Below are 23,523 nucleotides of genomic sequence, written 5' to 3' on the forward strand. Positions count from 1 at the left end.
TCGTCTGTAGCAGGATTTCCAGTTGGTTTTTGTTATTAACATATATGTACTATTACATTTCCTTTCCTTCTGTTCACCAAATGGCATTTTGGGTCTCATGTATCTGCTTCAGACCAAGTCCTGTGAAAGCCTGTTTCTGGTGTTCCTTTGTGGTACGTACAGCAGCAGTTTTACGAGGTCTTCCTCTTTGAGCAGCGTGCTGTCCTTAATCGGTTATATCCTAAGGAAGACTCCTGGTCGTCTTCCTCTCAGTCATATAAAGACTGGTCTTAAGTCTAAATTCATCCTGGAAGAAGGCTGTTGTAAGAGAATGCTAGCATAATGGAAATACATAGACCTTGAATCTAGTAAAGAGAAACAGAAGAGAGAAAAACCACACAAAAACGAGGGGAAAAAAAAAAAAAAAACGGAGAAAAGGAACACAATCAAGAGCTAGGAACTGAAGCTGCCAACTGGAGATGAAGTGCTAGATGATTAAAGTTGGAGAAGAGCTAACCAACAAATGTGGTGAATTCTGTATTTCAATTATTGTCCTCATCCCCTCTTCTCTTACAGTAGAATACGTGTGTTTAGAATTACCTGAAGATTACGGAATTCATTTAAATTCTAATAGAAACAATGCAGTTTAGGGCTCATTCTAATAGAAACAATGCATTTTAGAGCCCATCCAACCTAGTCATTATACCTGTCCTTTCTGATCTTAATCTTTGCAGCAAACAGCCCCTTTTGTCTTCATCAGTGCTTATACCAGGAAACAGAGAAGGAAACCCAGTTCATACTTTGCAAGGTCAATCTCTGGGGACACTTCATCTAAAAGTCATTGAGCCATCCTTGCAGAACATGGTAACCATTGCTCAGAGGTGTTCTCTGGCTTGATTGCTCTTTCTGTCTTTCACACTGCCTCTCTGAGAACACAAATGCAGCTTTTGCATAAGCTGACCATATTCAAAATACATTGTGCTACATTTTACACTCAACTTTTAGCCTAAGCAAGGCCAAAAACAAATTTAGGAAGACTGCTTTTTTTCTGTAATGTTGGAAAGTCCTCCTCTGGTACTGTGACATGCTCTGTAAAGATCCTTTCACTAACTTTGTTTGTGGCTTTGACTTTTTGCAAAGTCTAGCCATGAAAAATTGTAAGGACTTTAGAGTTCTTGTGTTTTACTACTCCTAAGGCATATTCTTAACCTATGTCACTGATGTTTCTGAGGAATGTTTTCAGAGAGCTGGTAGAACCATACAAACATACAAGATACCAGGATAGTGCATTTCTTAAGAGCAAGATCAACTTGATCTGTCCTTGCCGAGTCACAAATTTATCATTCTTACATTAAGTAAATTCAGATACCTTTGAAATAGTTGCCTGCAGAAAATTCTCTTACAAATTGGATGAAACTTCTTTGAAGCCATGTTTCTCCTGAGAATTGTGGAACAAGGAATTGTTTTCTGGTAGCTACTGAAAGTCAGAACAGGCCTGCTGATCTAATTGAAGCACCTCCACTACCAAAAGAAACCTGTTGCTTGCAGACAGCCTTGTCAGACACGCCGTGAACTCTAGTTGCTAGTTTTCTCTGGCTTGTAAGAGAACTGAGAGTATAAATCCTTCTGGAGCAGGTTTAGCTGCTGGGAACTGCTACATAGAGTGATGCCTGAAATCCCATAAGGATGTCACTTTCCAACATCATGACTACTGCTTTTCCAAATGAAAGATGGTTCTCTTGGATAATGCAGTGTTATCCAAGGGTGTGAGACTGAGCTAGAATCAAGGCTCCTTGAATCCAAAGCAAAGGGCATCCATCTAGCTGGGCACTCTGAGCATAGGGTGGAGGAGGGGAAGGGCCCATTAAAGTCTCTTTTGAAACTGTAGTTTTGATCAGGCCTGTTAGTACTATGTGTATTGAATTTGATACCGTTATTGATCAGTATTGCTCCTGCCTAGTGATGAGAACTGGCCGTATTTTATTAGAAAACTCATGGCATAATGGCTGGCTTGATGATGACAGGGTAGATGAGTTGATGACTTAGTGATGAAAGACCGAGGGTTTATCTTACCTATGTCAACATGAATGCTCAGGTGCTTTACATAGCAAGTCTTCAGCACATGGGAAAATATCTTGGCTTCATGAGGAGATATTTTGGTACTTCATTTCAAGATAACTTTGGGAATAGTACTGGGAAAAAACACTTCCCAGACTGGAGAATCTCGTGCTTTCTTACAAAACATTTAATCTCAAGAAGAATTAATTATGAGCTTTCTCAGCTTCTCAGTCTGGTTGTCTTTTAATGTCTCACTGCTGTCCTAGGCCTTCATCAGTCTTCTCATCCAGGCGAGACCTGCTCATGGTCTGAGTTCCTCTTAAAACTTGCTTTGCTGTGCTGAACTTGATGCTGCCTGTGCTTTAATAATGACTGAATCATGTCCTATTCTGAGGAAATCGCAAAGGTGAGAGGAGGGAGTGGATTAAAATGCTGAGCTGGGACTTAGAGCCAGAACTGAAACCAGATTTTTCCTTAGATTTAATGCTGATCCAAATAACCTGAGCAGCTAGCTCAGTTTCCTAGCTTTGTTGTGGAGCTAGGGCTTTTGACCTGCTGTCTGCTGGAAAGCGAAGTGAGTGTGGGCTGTGCTGCAGGTGAGTAGCACAAGTGGCTGTGGTGGCTGTTTCCTGACTGACAAGAGTCAAATACAGAAACATGGTCAAAGAGGAATGAAAGTAAAAAAAAATCTTTCCGAGCTCCCATACTCATTGTTGTATCAGCGATGCTCCTCTCTGTCCAGTAACTAATCTGAAAATTGGTGGAAGCCTTAGATGCTGGAGACCTTATATCTGGTGTCCATACTGTGCACTAACATGCTTAAGAGTAAAGGTGATAATATGTAAAGGTGAAAGACTTTCCTGCGAGCAGTTACCAAAAGCTGCAAGAGACTACATCTGTAAGGAGACTTCACTTTATTTCAGTGGAAGTTACCTGCAGAAAGGTTTCCTTAGTTTTGAAAAACACATCCCTGTGTTATTTTTTTCCCCAACTCAAAAACCATGTTGGATTCATATCTGTGAGTCTTGGTAGGTGTGGTGTGGTATTTTTAGCTTACAGCTCTTTGGCAAATTCATATAATCTAAGTAAAATTATTCTAGTTCAGAGGAAGAGCTTTATAAAATACAGGTACTTCTGTGTTGGCTAGTCATGCTCATATGAACTACTATGCCCATCAGTAATCACTTTGAACATCCTATTTTAGGCCTGCTTGTATAAGAAGCTTGTAAAGGAATTGGAGCTTCAACACTGTTCTAGCTGGGCTGTTCGTCTGGACATGGAAATGGCTGCCCTGGTCAGTGTAGCTCTCCTTGTGTGCCAGGGTTATAGGGGATCCTTTGTCAAGAGTGCATGTATCTGCGCTGCAATATCCTGAGGCAATTACTGACTTTACAGGTCCCTTATAAATATACCCCGTTCCCTGCAGTCCTTGAAGAGAAAGCTCTAATACCAGGGCAGTGTATTGATGAGCCATTTGTCTCTGAAGTGTAGCTCATCATGATCCCCAACAGTTACTACTTCATGGCCAGAACTGGTTCTAATTGTGTCTATTTTGTGGAGGAACAAACTGTCAGGTTGGTCCGCTCATGCCCTTATGGATCCCATGGCTGACCTCAGGGCTGCAACTCTGGCACTGGTTGTGGCTGTCAGAGCTGGCACTCTTCATGATACATGGACTAAAATAGCAAAACCTCTTCTGATGGTAGTGCTGAAAGGTTGTTACTTCCGTGTCCATTTTTTGAATGTGTTACTTATTGCTGGGCAGGCTGTAAAAGCAAAGCCTGTATAGGATATGGTTATATTTATTAGCTTAATCTACACACATAAGTGAAGCTGTGTTGAGGCTGAAACCAGCACAGTATGTTTTGTAGTTCCAGAGTTGGGTCTAAATTGCCTTTACAGAAGAAAGTCTTATGTTTCCAATTTGCTTTGCCCACAGAAACAAATGCTGCTGCAAGCTTGCACCATGAACTTAAAACGCAGCACAGCATGTATGTGTTTAACAAGGCAGTCTTGTTATACTGGGAAGAGTGGCCTTCAAGCTTTGTTTGGAATGGAACTATCTTTCATTTGAGGGGAGACAAAGTAAACTTGATGAATATACAGCAATGTACTCTACTCTTTAAGACAACAACCTATCACTGGCTAGTGACAGCTGAGACCTGGTCTCTGTGTGTGCTGTAGCAACTTGTTACTAGAAATCAAATTATGCAGAGTTCTTGAGTCATGGTGTCTCATACTAATTTAAGTGTGAGTTAAGTACACTTGCCTGGCATAATGGTCTCTGAGATGTTGCTGTAACAAAAACAAAGAAATATGTTCTTGTTTTTATTGTGCTTGCCAAGGGGGCTTATATATTCCTAATGTATTCTTCTTCCCAATATAAATCTGTCTGGTTTGCAGAAAGGTTTAACCCATTTTCATCTACACAGACTGGGTGGTAATTTGGATTTTTTGTTGGATTTTTTTTCCACTGAAACATGCATTTTAAAAGAACTGGATACTATCCATAAGGCAAACAATGTTCTAAGCTGAAAGTTTACACTGGAAGTTATTGAATGCAAACATTCACTGAATGAAATCCTGATTTTAACATTTAAAGATTTCAGATTTAAAGACTTGCAAGAATACCTTAAGTAGAGGTGTTTAGAATTTAATATCACTTTTTCCTAAAGTTCTTGCATGTAATAAATACACTCTGTTTGCCTTCTATACCACTAATAAGCTATAAGAGAAAAAAGATGGAAGTACGGTGCTGAGGTGTCTAAAGGTAGTAGCAGATAGTAAGAAACAGAAACATTCATTTGTAGGGACTGGGTCTCTTTATTCTTTTGAACAAAAAAGTTGCCAAATCTGTTAACTTGCACAGTTTTGACTTGAAAATTGTAAATCAGTTCATCTTGATGTTAAGAAATGAAATATTAAAGCAGTGAAAATACTTGGATTTGGTGTTGTAATGTTTGCCTTTCTAGAAACAAGTCTTTCCTACTAACTGCAATGGAAAAATCCAGTAAAACTGTTCTTAAATTGGTGTCTCCAGAGTAGCTGTGTTCAGTGTTGTACACTGTGTGTCATCATTAAATATTTAAAACTGTAGGCTTTCTGGCTGCTTCTTGACTTTCACTATGTTCAATGGTTTTGACATTACATAACCTTAATGTTTATCTATTAAATATTCACCTGTTGAAGTAGCTGTGGAAGTAATATTTTAGCACAACTATTAATTCAGTTCATATGTATTTTTTGAAGAGATTGAATCTAGAACTATCAGCAAGTAATTACTAAATGAGCAAACTGACAGGATACAGGTAGGAAGATGAATCTGGAGAGTCTCTGCTTTAAATCTATCACAGGTGAAATAGCTGGACTTTGACATCAGTAATGAGTTAGAAACTGTATATCCCATACTCCAGGCAAGCTTCTTTTGCATGGGAATTAGTTCCCTTATACCAGTAACATTTTGTGACTTCCTTTTCTCTAGTGATGCTGACTTGCAATAATCACAGATCACTAGTAATGTTTTGCCAAAGAAACTCAAACTTCAGTTACATTGGGTTTCTGAAGTTCGGTGTTTCTTTCAGATTTCTTGCCTGGCCAGAATTTCTGGTTCTTAGCAAGATGACTAGAGAGAGTGTTTGGATATTGGTAACAAAGTACTGATTTCAGTTTGTATGTTATTCCTGTGACTAATCTACCCAGATTCCAGTATGCATCAGTCAGGATACAGGAGTAGTCACTGGGATACTTTCCACGTAGGGTAATCTGTGATCAGCATATGTTCTTAGATGTGAAAAATACCTTGTAAACACACTTCAAGAATTTAAAGGGAATGACACTGAAACTGAACTTGTAATGGTAGTATTTACTGGTTAGAGCTTATTGCTTTCATTTACTTGCTTTCGTTAAATTGCATTCAGTATAAGCCTTGACTGCTATGTCAAATTCTGTTCCAAATAGCATTTACCAGCTAGGGCATGGGCAATAAACATCACTGGATCAACTGTCACCGTGAAAGAATTCATATTGGTTTGACAGAGGAAAAGTGAGGAATTTTGCAGATACTGTTTTATATCTTGACAGATACCAGTTCTGTAGCATAAAGTAAACTGGCAGTAAGTTAGCAAACATTTTTTGTGGATTTCTCCTCTTCTGAGGGGCTCAGAGTGAGTTTATATCCTTGATATGTTGCAGCACGTGTCCAGCAGTTTGAATTCCCCTTTGGAAGACAGTGTCTCTATTTTTAATTCCTCTTGGAAGGAATAGGGGGGAAATTACTGTATCACTGGTTTTATACAAAAAGCTGAGTGGGAATCCTCTGTCTTGGCTTTGTTACCTTCACTTGATTAAGGTTACTTCCAGAGGCTGGGTAGAAATCCATTTCAAACAATTTCCTTAAGATTTGTTATGTGTTGTTGCAGAATCACAGAATGGCTGAGGTTGGAGGCACCGCTGGAGGCCTCTAGTCCAACCCCCTGCTCAGAGCAGGTCTACCATAAGCAGGTTGCTCAGGCCTGTGTCCAGTTGGGTTTTGAACATATCCAGGGTTAGACTCTACAATCTAAGTAACTTCTTCTAATGCTTGAGCACCTTTTACCATGAAAAGGTGTTTTCTTATGGAATGAAACCTATACAGAATTCACAAATGAACTTTTCTGTGTTTCAATTTGTGCCCATTGCCTCTTGTCCTGTCACTTGATACTACAGAGAAGAGTCTGGCTCCATCGTCTGTACTCCCTTCATCAGATCTTTATGGCTAAGATCCTGCTGAGCTGCCTCTTCTCCAGACTGAGCAATCCCTGCTCTCACAGCCTTTCCTTGCACCAGAGATGCTCCAGTCCTTTAATCACTTTTGTGGCCCTTTACTGGACTCACTCTAGTTGTAAATATCTGTCTTGTATTGGGGAGCCCAGACCTGGAGATGGCCCCCCACAAGTGTCTCACTAATGCTAAGTAGAGAGGAAGGATCACCTCTGTTGACCTGCTGGTAATGCTTCTACTAATGCAGCCCACGTGGTTGTTGGTCATGTTTGTTACAAGGGTACATTCTGCTGGCTCATGATCAGCTTGGTGTCTACCAGGACTCCAAGGTTCTCTGCCAAGCTGCTTGTCAGCCAGTTGGCTCCCAGCATGTACTGGTACATGGGATTATTCCTCCCCAGGGGGAGGACTCTGCTTTTCCTGTTGTTGAAGTTTGAGGTTCCTGTTTGCCCAGTTCTCCAGTCTGTTGAGGTCCCTTTGGATGGTAGCACAACCCTCTAACCTGTCAGCCACTCCTCCAAGTTTTGTATCATCTGTGAAGTTTCTGAGGGTACACTCTGCCCCATCATCCAGATCACTAGTGAAGATGTTAACCAATATTGGATCCAGTATTGATGGAGGCCAGTGACTAGCCTCTAGCTGGATTTCATGCCACTGATCACAACCCATTAAGCCTGGCAGTTCAGCCAGTTTTCAGTCTACGTCACTGTCCCACTTGACTAGTACACGTAGGTGTATTTAATGTGCACTTCATGAGGATATTATGGGAAAGAGTGTCAAGTCTTACTAAAGTTGAGATAAACAACATCCACTGTTCTCCCCTTGTCCACCAAGGCAGTCATGTCATTGTAAAAGACTTTTAGGTTTGTCATACATGACCTCCCCTTTATAAATCCATGCTGACTACTTCCAGTCACCTTCTTGTCATTCATGTGACTGAAGATTTTCATGAGTAGCTGCTCAGTCACCTTCCCAAGGATTGAGTTGAGATTGACTGGCCTGTAGTTGCCCAGAGAGCGAGAGAGTTTCTTGCCACTCTTGAAGATGGGTGATACAATGCTTCCTCCCACTCCTCAGAAACATCCCCTGTTCCCCATGACCTTTCAAAGACAACCAAGAGTTGCCTTGCAAAGATATCCATCAGCTCCCTCAGCACTTGTGGGTGCAACCTTTCAGGCAACATGGACTTTTGTCTGTGCAGTTTAAATATTCCTCAATGTGATCCTCCTCCACTAAGGGTAAGTATTCCTTGTTCCAGACTTTCTACTGTCTCGTGGGCTTGGCATCCCTGAAGGCCAGTTGTACTGGTAAAGACTGAGGCAAGGAAAGTACTAAGTATCCTGTTTGTTTCTATGTCCTCGGTCAGCAGTTTCCCTGCCCTGTTCAGCAGTGGGTTCATGTTTTCCCCAGTCTTCCTTTTGTTGCCAATATGTTCATACAGATCTTTTTTGTTGCCCTTCAAATCTCTCACCAAATTCAAATCCAGGTGGGCTTTAGCTTTCCTAACCTCATCCATGCATGATTGGACACAATTTATATATTCCCACTTTTACATCCTGTACACATTGTTTTTACGTTGGAGTTTAATTCCTTGTTCATCCAAGCAGGCCCCCAGGCACCTTTGCTTGATTTCCTGCTTGCTAGGATGGACCTTTGGCTTGAAAGTGATCCTTCAGTTACTGGAGTTGGTGAGCAGGGACATCAATATGGTTTCCAGACCTATAAAGCTGTTCTAGCAGCTTGCTTTGTGAGACCTGTAGTATCTACACCTGTGCTGCTGGGCTGTGATAATCACCTGGGAGGTCCATCAGCATGATGTATGGGTAAGAAGGAAGAATTTTAATTTTATTCTCAGCACTACTGAACTTGAACTGTGGATCAGACAGACCTTGTGAATTAGTTACTTGCTTTTAGCCTACCTTAGAGTCACTGACCAGGAGGGAAAGAAGTTTTAGGTATTAAACATTGCTTCACAGATCACTTATTTGACTTAAGGTTTTTCTTTGCTTTTTATGTGTGTGTCCTTCTCTCTTCATAAAGAACACAACTATTATTTCTGCTTACATTGTACTTCCTCAGTTTTATCCTCTCTAATGTGTTGAATCAGAATGACTTTGACAGTTATTAGTGGGCAGCTGGCGGGAAAGTCTTACTGCATTAGATTGCTTAGAAAATGGAGCTATTTAATCTATCAACATCTATAGAACTACTTCTAGAGCAAAGTCTAGATAGGTGGAGACTGGGAAAACAGTAGCACCATAAAGTACGGCTTAGGGGTTTTGGCAGGCCTTTCATATTTTCTATTCATACAGACTTCTTTTATCCTGTTTGAAATGAGTTTGTGAGGCTTTACATTCTGCAACCTCTGTTCTGAGTGCTTGCAAGCATGTGTGCTTAGAAAACAGCTTCGTAAGAGGTATTTATCTGAGTTCAAAGCTACAGTCCACAACACCTCCTTAATCTTCAGCAAACCATAGTGGTGTTTTTTGAGTTTCTCAGTGAAATGTTGTTTGACCAGCAGTTGCATAGTGTTCTTCTTAAATATAAAGATAAGTCACTGTTTTTCTTCCTTCCTTAGCTGATGGTCATTCCCAGGAATTCTGACTTCTCTCCAGAAGACCTGACCAAATGCATGTGGAAAGAAAAACTTGTGTATGACAGCTTAAATAGGACTGGATAGAACAATTTTCAGTGTATCTCAATTCCAGAGAGAAGTAAAAACTGACAGATAAAATCGAGATGTGCCAGGGATGCATGCAGCTATACATCTGGTTTATCTATAAGTAGTGCCTCCCCTGCTTCCATTGGTGTCAAACTTTACATTAATAACAGTTCATTGTGTTCAGTTACAAAATGGACTTTGTTACTGTGCCCTCCTACCATGTAGAGTTAAATCTGGGGGGCTGGAGGGGTTCCTTTTTGAAAACAAACATTTACTTAGCCATTCAGGACTACTTGTTTTTGATAATTCATGATTTTGTTGTGTCTAGTCCTGATTCCAGGCAGTCTGTCTCTATTTTCTGGCCTTGGGTCTCCTTAAGGTCAACCTGCCAAGTGCGGCATGGAACTTTATTTCTTAAAGAAGCTCATAGCCAAGTAGGCAAGTTGGGCAAATTCTTTTATTCCTTAGCTGTTGTATTTTTCTACCTCTTGGGTAGCCATCACTGTCCTTGCCGCTTCTTTGGCTGAATGAAGGCAAGCTTTACTCTCTGTTTTCCTGTCTCTGGTGCAGCTTACCTCACAGACTCTCTATGCACCTGGGAATATCGCAGGTGTATACTTTTGCCTGTAGAAGAGTAGGAAAATGACTCAAGATCTAGAAACTGTTCTTTCAAATACGGGTGTATGTAGTGTGAGGGTTGAATATACAGAATAAAAAAAGAATTTGGTTTCAAACACAGCTTGCAAGTATTGGGCTTTGACTGCACAGCCATATAATGGTAGCAGATTTACCACTTCAAGAAAAAAACTGGTTTTACAAAACTTTGGTGTTAAACCCTTCAGTGCAGAACTGGCAAAATCAGTCACTTGACCCAGCTGCATCAGTCTGCTATACAGCTGGTAGCTGAAGTCTGATTCCTCTTCTTTGTCTGACTTGCAAGACTGTGCTTTCCCCATATCTTTATTTCTGTAGTTTCGCTGGTACTCGTCATCCTTGACTTTGCAAATACTCATCTAAAGAAAGGGCATGCTTAGTCAAACAAAACCAGTATAAATGATACAATAGTAGGGTCTCTCCTTCCCTTTCTTCCACTGAAAGAGCTAGTGTTGCTGATGAGATTTGGATTTGAGTATTGAATCTACTCTAGCAAGTTTTAAGAAATCAAAATTATGTATTAGCCTTTCCTGAACTACCTGTTAAATTTCTCATCTACTGTGTGAAAGGCTCTTGAGAATCAACTGTCATATGCAGGAATATGACTGCTGGCATCTCGTTTCCAGTAGTTTACAAGATTCCATCATTGCTGTAATTTAAAGTGGTGCTGCATAGTATATGGATAAATTACTTACGATGCTGCAAAATGGCCATAATCACTTTTTACTACTACGATTCTGATAACTAGAGAGGCTTCCTATGGCAGGTTACAGGCACTTAAGTGCTGAACACTCCTGCTGTGTAAATTTGACCCTAGCTAGTAGTTGATATTGTCTTCTAGAAATAATCCTATGTTGACTTTCTTAAATGGCAAGAATCAAGTCAAAATAGAAAATCTAATCTATCAATTCCCAGCTAGTCTATGAAATGAACTTCTACTTTCTGTTCACACTGCATCTTGAAAAAAATCACAAGAGATATCAAAGACATTTTTAAAGAAAAAAACCCCAACTTTTAACTTATTGGAAAATACCCATTGTCAGTGTATGTGACTGGATTATAGAAGAGGTCCCTGTGACATGTGAAGCTGAGGTGGAAAGATTTGTCCAGAATCACATAGCAGATTCCTGCCATGACTAGATGTCAGGGATATATTTTAGTATTTGGTGGGGTCTTTTTTTCATTGGTTGTTTTTTTTACACTTAGCATCATAGACACTGAATCCATTTTTGCCAAAAGGTCTGTGGTGTTCTACCTGGCACCTTGATGGTGGTAATTTTCATGAGCTCTTCTGTGGACAGTTCCCTAGTGCATATTTCTAATAATATAAAAAAGTGAGGCGGCATGTAGAAGAAAGAGGACTAATCTTTAGTTCAGTGGGCTCAGCTCCAGTGGAGAATAAACTGTTCTTCAGTGTGGCTATACTGGAGTTCAAACAAACTGTATGGAAACTGGGAAATTCTGTCATTCCTGCTGTAAAACTGGACACTGCCAGCTTTTCTATTACGATGACATTTGCACATCTTCACAAAAAAAGTAAATTAGGAGAAAAGGCTGAGGTTATTCCCAGCTGCCTGCATGGGAGATCAGAAGACAAGCACTTTGAACGCAGGTCTTTAGCTCTTGTATGTGACTCGCATTAAAAGAGCAAGGCACTGTGGCTCGCGGGGCTCTGTGTTGGATAGTGTGTTATTTTGGACAGCTACAAGTTTTGTAGGTCAGCCCTGTTCAGCCACCTTTGGAAGATACCTTACACAAAGCCTCTGGGTAGAATGTCGAACGATCACAGTGTTCAGGGTACTGCTTGTTCAGTTTCCAGAGTGCCCTATCTCAATTGCCTTTTTTGATTTGCTTCCACAGGAGTCTTAAGAGTCTGCTGATCTGCATGGAAATGAGACAGGGGGTGGATTTGAAAATAAATGTCAAAAGGATTAGGCAAAATATATACTACAGAGTTCCAGTTGCCCAGAGTTGGCTGATCCTGCATTGCAGGGATGGAAGGAAAGGACATAAATCTGACCACTCCTTCAGGCTTCTTTTTACCTTTACGTTTTGTACAGTGAAAACCCCAATTAAAGTATTTTGTCCTGTCCTGTTCTGCAAGCATGGATGTTCTGTTCTAATCTTTTCTGTAATAAGGATAAACCACTTGTACAGACTTCAGTGGGAGGTACTGAACTCTTCAACAAGCTGTTTTTGTAGTGTGTGTCTAAGGGTTGAAGAATCTAATTGATAATCTTAATAAAATATTTCTGACTGACACTTGGAGGCAGCAGGTAAAAACTTCTGTCCAAAAGAACCTGAGGAGCTCACTGTTACTTGGTGTTTGGTTGTAAGACTTCTGTGTTGCAGAAATTGGCAAGCTGCTGAACAGCTGAAATGCAAGTTTCATTCCTACTTCTGCTATTCATTCTTAGGCCTATAAAAGTGATGTAGCAGAGTTTATCTTGACCTCGTGAGTGATTGTGTGTCATTTGATGGCAAGCTCAACACATGTACAAAGGGCACAGCACTTGAAAAACACTTGCAAACCTCCAAGTGCTTTGGACTATCTTCCGGTGTTTTTGACCTAGACATCAAAGTGAAATTTCTATTCCTTGTACTTTTTAATGCTTTTTAATGATAATTAAAAGGAAAACATTCCTGGATCTTCTTAAATTTGTCTTTTTAATCTTATACTAAGCTAACTGAGAACACTTTTTTTTTCTTCACCAAGGCTTGCTGGAGTGTGTAACTAGCTTTTCTCCTTTATTTGAAAGTACTCCTTAAGTTATACATGCGTTCATGTAGTCAGCCTCTGCTGTGGTCTGTGTTGCATTCCTTCAGTGTTTGCACAGAAGCCAGCACCAAAAAAACCCATTTAACTGGCTTTGCAAAGTAACTTTTCTGGCTGCCCTTAAAAACATTTCAATGTCTCAGAACAAATGACACTGTCTTATTTCAGCTAGTTTTAGAGTGTTTGATTTCTAGTTTTTTTACTTTTTTTCCTAAGGTTTCCTATGCGCGACCAAGTTCGGCTTCTATCAGAGATGCAAATTTGTATGTTAGTGGACTTCCAAAAACAATGACCCAGAAAGAACTGGAACAGCTCTTTTCCCAATACGGACGCATTATTACTTCTCGTATTTTGGTTGACCAAGTCACTGGTAAGTAGGCAGTTTTGCACTTCCTCTCATTTTTGGACTGGCAGTTTAAGAAATATTTCACCTTTCAGTATAATAGTCTTGTCTCTAGAATGTATGAAAGGTGTATGTAGGCCAGAAAATGCAATTTTCTGCTGGAATTGTTCATAAATATGCATGGACAAAAATAGATTGTGGAGTGTACTGAGCCAGCTTGAGTCATGTCCACCTGAAGGTGCAGGTTTGAAGCCTGCTTTGTGGTTTGTAACAAATTTACAGCTGCTATAATCTTCCTTTCCAAGCTGCTGCATGAAAATAGTCCCTATGCACCTTATGAAATGCTATTAAACACTTTTTTTAATAAAAATAAAATTTTATGCAGAAATGCACAGCTGGTTCTCTGAGGCTAGGATTACAAAAGACCTAGACTGGTAATTGCTGTTAAGACTGTTTTCAAGGTTGCCTCATTAACTTTGGGCACGCTAAAGAACATGAACTTTGAGTTCCTCAAGAGCAGATAAGTTCTGTGCTTAGCAGTGCCTTAAGGAACTAAGCTCTAGCAGGTTAGTTGCGTTGTTACAGTATGTGTCTTAACCAGTGAGTGGGTGTCAATGACACTCTGTGGTTACTCTTCAGCCTTGGACAGTAATGCATGTGTTTTTACTGGCTCAAATGGCTGATCTTGAGGAGCTTTATGATTTGCTGCCTCACCTGCTTCCAGCTGGCCTGTTCCAAAAATAAGCAATCAAATGAAATGCCAAGTACATGACAGAAGTATTGAGTGTGCAAAGCAAAATACAAAGGAGCAGGGCTCTCCAAATTCTCATCTTTGCAAAAAAACTAGGGGTGTGGGGTGGAAGAATTCATTTAGTCGCATAATGATTCCCTGAATAATAAGCTCGATTGGATTATTTTTTTATAGCTGTACCTTTTCAAAGTCACATGTCATCATGGGTGACAAACAGCTTTCAGCTGTAGGAGGTCATAATGTTTTCAAATGGTCTTTGAAAGGATTGTGCATGCCAGTGTTTGACACTTGGCTGACCTGTAGAGAACCTCATATGTACTACTTTGCAATTCCATTATGTTAACAGAAATCTCAATATTGACACATAATACTTACAAAGTGTTTTAATAGTGTGAGTTTATGAGAGTGTAGAGAGGCAGTGATAGGAAAGCTAAAGGGCAAATAGTGACTTGTAGAAGCAGCAGATTTGCAGGTCAAATTTCCAGTCTTTGTGCAATAAATAGCTGTTTACAGTATGTTCCTGTATATTCATGCATAGAAATGGTGGGATTTGACAAATAGGCCAAATAAGTAAATGTAACTAAACTTTTAAATGTGTACTGTAATTCTAAGTACTCATAAATCCTAGTATGTGCACAGTAGTTCTCTGGCATAGGCTATTGTTCAGGTTTAAGCTTTCTTCCCTCCTTCTTAGTAATTTGGAAGAGGTGGACTCAAAATGATATGAATAATAAGGTTGTGACACAAACTGACAGATGAAAAATGCAAAGTTGAAGCTGTAATGTTTGCCTCTTTAAAGATTTCTTACACCTGCTCATTGTCACTTTGATGGTTTAAATTGTCATTGTTTATGAACAGAATACGTTTCTTGTTAATGTCTTTCTCAAGTGAGGACAAGTGTTTAACTTGTCTGTTTATTCATGAATCAAAATATAAGGGGCCTCTAAATGGATTTAGGAATACAACAAAGCATGCAACTAACTAGTGTTGGCTGTAGTAGCTTTAATGTTAATTGGTTCAAATATTGACACTCAGTGTGTTTATATTTAAGCCACAGTGTGAACTTTTGAGGTGCATGTTCTAAGACCTTCCATAAACACTTGCTGATCCCCTTGCATGTTGTCTTTGACTTTTCTATACCAAGGAAGAATCTATGGCCCAAGAAAAGTTTCCTTCAAAAATAACACGTACAAAAGTATGGTAGTATGCTGAAACTGAATCTTTTTACTTAGAGGTAACCATGGACTGTTAAAACAGGGCCGTAATTCCCATTACTGCAATCTAGAACCTGTGCGCCATTCTTTGTCCTCTCAGCATATTTGCTCCCAAGGGAACTTCAAGGGGTGCTGCAAGAGAGCTTAAGCCATTTCTTGCTACTAGGGAGCAGATGACTAAGCTATTTACAGAATTGCTATGAATTTAGATACTGCAGAGTAGCATGAACTGAATGGAGGTTACAGTGCAGCTGGTTCTGGGTTCACCTCCATCCCCCACCAAAATTGCTGTTTCAGGATTACCCTTTGGCTCGCTGTGTTTAAGTTTGCTCCACTGTGTTTTCCCTCAACCTTGCAAGCTTTTTACACAATGTCTCTTACCTCAGTTAAATTTAAAAAAAAAAAAAAATTACAATAGAAAAGTCTTACTTCTTGGAGCAAAAGCTCAGTTCTAATAAGCTCAAAATTAGCATGTGTTCATAGCAATTAGCCATTAACATAGCAATGGTCTATGAAAATCAAATGTTAACCTCTAATATTCCAGAGTATCTGAATTAATTTCTATATGCTTCCTTCACCCTGTGCAGGGGTATCAAGGGGTGTGGGGTTCATCCGGTTTGACAAGCGAATTGAAGCAGAAGAAGCTATCAAGGGCTTGAATGGCCAGAAACCTCCAGGTGCCACAGAGCCCATCACTGTAAAGTTTGCTAATAATCCAAGCCAAAAAACCAATCAGGCCATCCTTTCCCAGCTGTACCATTCTCCAAACAGAAGGTATCCAGCACCTCTAGCTCAGCAGGCTCAACGTTTTAGGTAAGTCAAATACATACTAGTATGCAACTGTGCTAGAAGCCACGTGTTCCCATGGGCCTGTTTGTTTCCCTCCACTCTTTCCCTTCCCTGCTTGTATGATTTCTATATGTGAAGGAAACACATGAAAAAGTTGAACCTCAGCTATGCTCCTACAATACAGCTAAAAGCAAAAAAGCATTCCATCCTATTGATAGCATTTCAGTATCTAATAAATCTACTTAATTAGAGTTAAACTGGGATGACAGCTTTTTCTTCTACACAGTCACTAAAAAAATCCCTTTTAAAGGTTATTTTTAATTTCCTAGATTATTGTTGATTAATGTGCAAGTTGATTCAGTTAACATTGACCTAGGCGATTCGATTTTCTTCTTAGCCATATGGCATGTCACAGCCAGCCTCCTCTTCCCCACCCCCTATCTTTCTTCCCCATTCTGGCTTTCAGGTTTTTTTCCTAGTCAGTTGTCTAAATTCTACATGCCACACTTTGTCTTCTCTTACTACAAACTTCTGTAATGAAGATTATTCAAACATTTTCTGCATGTGTATTTGCGGATATATGTTCCCATCATGCTGAAGCTACAGCCGTACAGTTCCCTGTGATATTTAGTGTATTGAAAAGGACAGATGGTGAGAACAAAGTGAAACAAATATTGTATTATCTACATTCATGAGTACCTCGGATTTCTTTCAGTGATTTTGATAGTTTCTTCCCACCCTCTGCCCCTGGGCTATGTGACTGGAATGTGTTAAACAGTAATATACTCAAACAGTTTCTATTTTATTTTTCAAGAAATAAAATCAGCTGGCAGTTTGCTTCAAAGAGAATATACCAAACTTCAAAAGGTCTGCATTGGCTACCCTCGCTTTTAGGCTGAACATCCAGAGTTCATGGACTGCACTTCTGGCAGAACTTCTGCATTCTTCTTTTCTTCAGCTTTTCAGCCTTATGTGCTGCAAGTGTCTCAGAGGTGTGAAGGTCAGCACTAGAGTAGGCTTTCTGCCCTAATGGAAGGGTTAACCAATTTCATTCATTGTTTGGTGGATTTTCTTACCATTTCTTAGGGAATAAAAGGGTTAAAGTGTGCTGAATATTGAATAAAAGTAGGCTTGCCATTGTTCCATAGACAGAGCATAGGGGCAGAAGTTGCACTTGCAGGATGGACGCAAGTGTATTATATGACATAAGATCATGAGGGAGCTGTTGTACAGCCTGTGTGTTACAGCATTCAACGTATTCTGGCAAGTCTGGCCTGCTGACTGAGTTTTTCTGAGTGCGCTTGTTCCCAGATACTCGGCTGTGTTTGGTATTACTCTGATACTGGCTGGGATAGCATCTGTATTTAACTGATACTCCAGGTAGATCTATCATGATTTGTAAAAATTCTCCAACTTTAGGTCCTATCCAAAGAAAAAACTCCAAAAGTTCTTTGCAGTTAAGTAATTTCAATACGCTACCCCTGTCGGGCAACATTAGGCTTTGAACCTTAAAAATTTGATTGTTTGATTTATTTTTGTTTAAGAGGAAGTGTATTTTTATGAATGCCCTTTTAAATTTCACTGGAAAGTTTTTTGTTTTTTTTTTTCCTGAGATACTAAGTGTAAAGTGATGCCTGAAACATCCATAAGAGATACTGTGATTTGCTCCACTTAAAAGTATAATGGTAACAAAAAGCACTGAGTGTAGGTACCAAGTCTGTAGTGAATAGGAGGGAGAGTAAAATCTTTCTCACTTTCATCGATGCGGAAGGAAGAACAAGGTTGAACTGACTGGTCAAAAGGTAAACTGGTGTTGCAGACAAAATTAGATTTTTTTCATAATTTTTTGGGGAAGGCCTTCGGGCTTCTGTAAAAGAGACAGCCTTGCCAAATTTTAAATATTTGTAAGGGAAATCTGTCTTATTTGTTTTTTTAGGTCTTTTCTTTGCTGTTGTTGCAGCATTCCAGCTCTGTTGCTGACTACGTAGATCTTTCATGTCTTTCACATGCAAGAAATCTTAGCTGTTGATATTTCAGACAGGATTACCTGATGCAGTTGCCCTGTCTCTGTTAACGGTTGACAGAGGCCTGAAAACAGACGGCATTAAACTTCAGTAGTGAAGAACAATAGGATCACTACAATGCTGCTTTTTGTCTTGCTAAGAAAAATCTTGAGCTGGACTTTCAAAAGCAGCTGTATATAATTGTTCTTCAGTTTCTGTAGGATGTGTAACTTAAAGCATCTTTAAAACCTGTCCAGTGAATGCCCCTGAGAATTTTTCCAGAATATTTTTAAGTCATCCAGGTAACTGATGAAAACTGTTATGGTGATACCATTACTGTATGGAGTCCTCAGCCGACTGCTCTACAGCAAGGACCTGTAAGTGGTGGTGTTTCTGGAACTCTTCACCTTTCTCTCCACCCCCAAAATATTAATGACAGTAGACCTCTGTCATCTGCACTAGGTCTACTGATAGTAGTCAGCCATTTTTAATTTCCTCTTTTCTGCCCTTTTAGGGGTTCAGTGGCTTTCTTTCTTGTCAGTACATCCTGCAAACCCTGCTCACTGCAGAATCATAATGCTCTGTAGTTTGAGACTTAGCTGCAAACAAGACCAGATATTTTTTTCTTCGGGTTTTTTGTGCACAAGTGTAGTTACACTACTGCAGCACTTCTGTTTGGATTCTGTATACCAGTAATGGTTCTTAAATCCTATAGCTGATTACTGGAGAGAAATTACAGTAAGGTACAGATCTGTAAGGTAGCTGTAAGCTAAAAACTAAATCAAGTGTACCTTTTTTACCTAAGCTCATATTTTGTGGAGTCCTGAAGAGAACCTTTAACAAGACTTTCTCTTCACATGTCTGGACTTTGCCAGGAAGAAACCAGAACTTCTTTAGGGCAGAAATTTTCTTAGAGAAGCACTTTAAGGGACTTCAGGAATAAGATTAATAGCATTGGTAGGCACTGCATGTTCCGGGTATTGGCTAGGTAATTCCAAAGGGTTTAGAATTGTGATTGCATACTACTGTTTAGTAGCTTGGGGGAGGGGGAGGGAAGAAATACATGGAGAAAGCTTACAGTCTAATATATATGTGTGTGTGTATTCTAAAAACACTTTATTCTGGAAAAGAGTAGGAAAATGAAAAATCTTTTTTGCAGTTCACGTTCTAACATTTGTTACTGCTCCAAAACCCTGCGTCTGTCTGGGTATTCATGTCAGCAAACTGTCAGAAGCGTCAGTAAAGTCTTCATCCAAAAGAAGTTAGTAATCTGGAAAATTTCACTGAGGTGGTCACTGACTGTAACTTTATGCTAACAGTATTTGACTTAGGCTAAACTTGTGGTAGTGGTGTACTTTCTGAACTGAACTATTTATGGTTGTGGATACTACACAAGAACATCTATTTTGTATTCACTAGCTGTATGAGGTGTAATAAGGTGCCACAGTTCTTTCAGTGGTGATACATTAACTTTGCATGAGGTTCTATACAGTGCAAGGGATATGGCAGTAATTTACCAAGTTTCCTTAAGATTAAAGGGTGGAAAAGTCTGAAGACTGAACACTTTGCTAAATATTTTGCAGGTTGGACAATCTGCTCAACATGGCTTATGGAGTAAAGAGGTAATAAAGGACTATTAGGTTCATAATAACCAGATTATTGTTAAGTATTTTGCATACTCTTACTTTTTCAGTAAGACTTACGTTGGATTTTTGCATGTTGAGACTTCAGCTGAAATTGTTCATTTTGGTGCATTGAGACAAACCTTTTGTAGCAGTTCCATGGAATTCCTGTTTCAAATGACTTACTAATCCTCACTGGTTTTATAGCATGCTTTTCTTTGTTTATCCATGTTAATTCATTTCAGACAGACCTAGCACTGTTCCCCTACTTGTGTATAGTATTGCACGTAGTATTTGTGCAGTTGGGGGTGGCAGGGGGATATTTGTGATGTTACCTTATTAGTCTGGCCAACATGTTCATGCTGTGAAAAGCCCTGTATCACTTCCGGTTTTATTTTGAAATTTCTTCGCTAGGATTTTCTGTGAACAGCTACTTTATGATTCTATTTTGTTTCCCCCATTCTTTAGTAGGTTTCCTCCAATGACCATTGATGGAATGACTAGTTTGGCCGGAATTAATATCCCTGGACATGCAGGAACTGGATGGTGCATTTTTGTGTACAACTTGGCCCCTGATGCTGATGAGAGTATCCTCTGGCAAATGTTTGGACCCTTCGGAGCAGTAACCAATGTGAAGGTCATCCGTGACTTTAACACCAACAAGTGCAAAGGTTTTGGATTTGTGACTATGACAAACTATGATGAGGCAGCTATGGCAATAGCCAGCCTGAATGGATACCGCCTCGGGGACAGAGTATTGCAGGTCTCCTTCAAAACAAACAAAACGCACAAAGCCTAACAAGTTATTCTCAGTGCATTAATACGTGAAAACTATACAACAAAGGCAATTTACAAGAAGCTTTATGCATTAGTAAATGCCTTTGTTGTATGCCAGTGTGGAAATGGGGATAAAATGACTACTTAGCATCCTAAGAATATGTGAGATTTTTTATTGCTAATATTTGAATTAAAACTTCTTAAATATCTTTTGTGTTTGAATATTGACAAGAGGTACAGGGTTTTTACCTGTCACAATGCATATTCTATTGCCTTCTTTGAAGAAGGTGAACCTTTTAAAATGTTTCAGCTAAGGGAAGAAGTTTTTTCTTTTTACATGACTGCCTTTAACCTATGAGTAAATATTGAGGCTTTGTGTTATACTTTTTAAGTTGGTTTTATGTTATTTCTTGATTTGCCTTGTGTTTAATTTACATTTTAATGCATTGCTGTTTTGTTGTTCAAGAAAAGTATTTGAAGTTTACATTTTATTTATAAAGTTATAAGCAGTATTTATTTTATAATTATCATTTGGGTTGGGGAATGGGAACACATTATAAAAGCTTATTGTAAGAATACTGGAGAACTTTTCGTAAAGCAGTACCTTGCCAAAGAGATAAGAGCCTCTTTGATGTGGGTTTAAAAAAGCATCTATTTTTATAAAAAAAAAAAAAAATTTGGAGAAACTTTTTACTGGTCCTGGAACAAATATTTTGACTTGAATACTTTGAGAAATCTCTTCATATGACACCTAGTGAGCTTTTAAAACTTACCAGGAAATTTGCAATTGTTGGGGAAAATTTAGAAAGATTTATGATGTAGAAATACTTTTGAGACCTTTGTATTAAGAAGTAGAGTCAATGGGATGCACTGTTGGTTTCATTTTTGTAATCATCAGTGGAGTCTCTGATCATCCTGGTTATTAAGTGATAGGTGGCTCACATTAATTTGTGATTTTGAAACAAATGAAAATTTAAAAAAAGAATATAAGAGCAAGCAGGAAACTTAAAATACTGAGAGATGGGGGAAAAAAAATCTGTTCTTCCTAAAGAATTCCCTTCAGATAGAGCTCATGGTGTTTAGTGATGTACTTGCTATTGTTTGAAGAATTGTTTTGTCTTAAGAAAAGACATTGAGCATGGTTTGCGCAGTAGCAAATCGGCAGAAGTGGCCTGAGTTGGGTATATTTGGAGGTATTTTGAAAGTTATGTTCAAGGCTAACACCTGAGCTTTGTGTAATGTAAATAAGACCTTGAGTTATGAACCTTTCAGCTAATTTTGATTTTAGTTTATTTTTTAAGTTACATGCCAAGTGATGTTCAATTTTGAATGTTTTTGTATGAGTTTTTCCTTTGTAAATGGCATTAACATTGTTACTTGAGGTCTGCTTATTCATTTTTGTTGTCCTGAGGACTTGAATTTACAGTGCATCAGATCTGTTGCTATTTTTGTCTGTAGATAGTCTAGCTTCAGCTGTTTATGGTGATGCTACATTTTTGTTTATAAATATGTTTGTGGTAAAAAACAAGTATAATCATAGGTTTTGAACAAATTTCCTTACATTTTTCATACAAAAACCATAAATACCTGTATGCTATTGAAATTTAACTTTGTATGATGCTTAAATCACTATTTGGGGAAATAGAAAAAGTCTTTACCATGTATTGAAGAAATTTAAGAAAAAAATACAGAATATTTTCTGATTAGCATCTAGCTTATAATTAAATTTTTAAAAAAAAGCTGAGGGTTTGATGCCTTCACCAGGATGCACTGACAACTATGTAATTACGTCCTGCTTTTTGTATAAACTGAGATGCTCATATGCTTCCCCTTAGAAAAAGCAATGTTCTATGCATAACATAGTTGTACACTATCTTTGCAGTTGCTTTTGGTTCTTATTCTTTTAAACTGTAGTTATAAATTTTTCAGTATAGTACAGTACATATACTGTGAAGCGCGTGCTAAAGTGAGTAAGCGAGTTTTCATGCTGACCCACTCAATGCTATTCAAAAATCAATTGGCTTCCTGAGCACTTCCTCATTCTTAGGTGCATTTAGATTGTTAAAGCTAATCCTCTGCGTTAAAAATTGTATATACTATAGAAATCACAAACTTTCCAATGTGGGGAAAACAGTAGCTACATGCTTCTTTCCTATACTACTGTAGCAACTAACGGCATTGATGAGAAGGCATGTAAATTGGGCTTCACTTTACAGTGTTTATCAGAGCACTTAGTAAAATATAAGGCTGGTATTTATTTGAAGTTGTATAGTATGACTTAATTCACATCTGTTGGAATAGAAAATATATTCTGTTGAAGTATTTAAGAGGTTGTACATGTTTTCTTTTGTGTTTGGATCCTTTGTACTTTTTCATGTTCAGTACATCAATAAACAAAGTTGAAGGGAAAACAGTGTCACGAGCAGGTCCTTTACCATATTGTCCTCTGCTTTAATGGGTAAGCAGTCTGAGTGAAAGGTTTCCGCAAAGCTCTTGAGCTCCTTTTAACTTACCTTAGGATCCTAGTTACCAACAAGGAGGTAAGACAGTGGAGCTGTGTATCAGTTCTGTTATGTTAGAATTAGTGTTGAATCTTTTCACTTTGGTTTTATATGAACCACTCAATACTTAGGCTAATATAATAAATGACGGTCATTAGACACATTCAGTAAAAATTAATTTGCTGTCTGTCTAGCAGACTGCTATTCAGTGTAACTAAGTTAATGCCCTAGTGTGTTAGGATAAATACAGAGGAGGAGGAAGGACTTACTCTTTATTGCAATGCCATTTGCTTTTAATTACTACATTTATTTCTGGGCTCCATTAATTGAGTGGATATTCAGTTAAGCTTAGTTTGCTGTCGTTTTCCCTTCCCATCTCTTGAAGAAATTCTTTAAAAATAGTCAACTGTCTCTTGCCCTTTTAAAGTACATATACTCCTAAATTAATTTGCTTTGCTCAAATGAATGAGAGTGAATTTCTACCAGTGAGAATACAATTCCAAAAGTGGCTTATGCAGTATAGCTTTTATTCTTAACTGGTTTTTTTCACCTTCTCTTCTACATCTTTACTGTGAGATTTTTTTTTGATACAAAACCTTGTAGCATGTGTTGTGGTGTGGAGCATCTCCCATCACT

The 23,523-nt window shown here is 38.8% G+C and overlaps 1 protein-coding gene across 8 annotated transcripts in view; it reads left to right on the forward strand.

Moving 5' to 3' along the window:
- ELAVL2 (ELAV like RNA binding protein 2) overlaps positions 1 to 22,787 on the forward strand; it is a 107,696-nt gene extending 84,909 nt beyond the window's left edge. For 6 of the 8 annotated variants that reach the window (XM_076362430.1, XM_076362429.1, XM_076362423.1 and 3 more), the window contains 4 exons: positions 13,104 to 13,257; positions 15,783 to 16,008; positions 19,571 to 19,609; positions 20,078 to 22,787. In XM_076362430.1, coding sequence (XP_076218545.1) covers positions 13,104 to 13,257; positions 15,783 to 16,008; positions 19,571 to 19,609; positions 20,078 to 20,408 — 750 coding nt within the window. In that variant the 3' untranslated portion in view covers positions 20,409 to 22,787. The remainder of the gene's footprint in view (positions 1 to 13,103; positions 13,258 to 15,782; positions 16,009 to 19,570; positions 19,610 to 20,077) is intronic. The other 2 variants (XM_076362426.1, XM_076362428.1) reach the window with 1 other exon arrangement.
- Positions 22,788 to 23,523: the final 736 nt, after the last annotated feature.

Source organism: Aptenodytes patagonicus, chromosome Z (genome assembly GCF_965638725.1).
Source record: "Aptenodytes patagonicus chromosome Z, bAptPat1.pri.cur, whole genome shotgun sequence".
Lineage (NCBI taxonomy): Eukaryota > Metazoa > Chordata > Aves > Sphenisciformes > Spheniscidae > Aptenodytes > Aptenodytes patagonicus.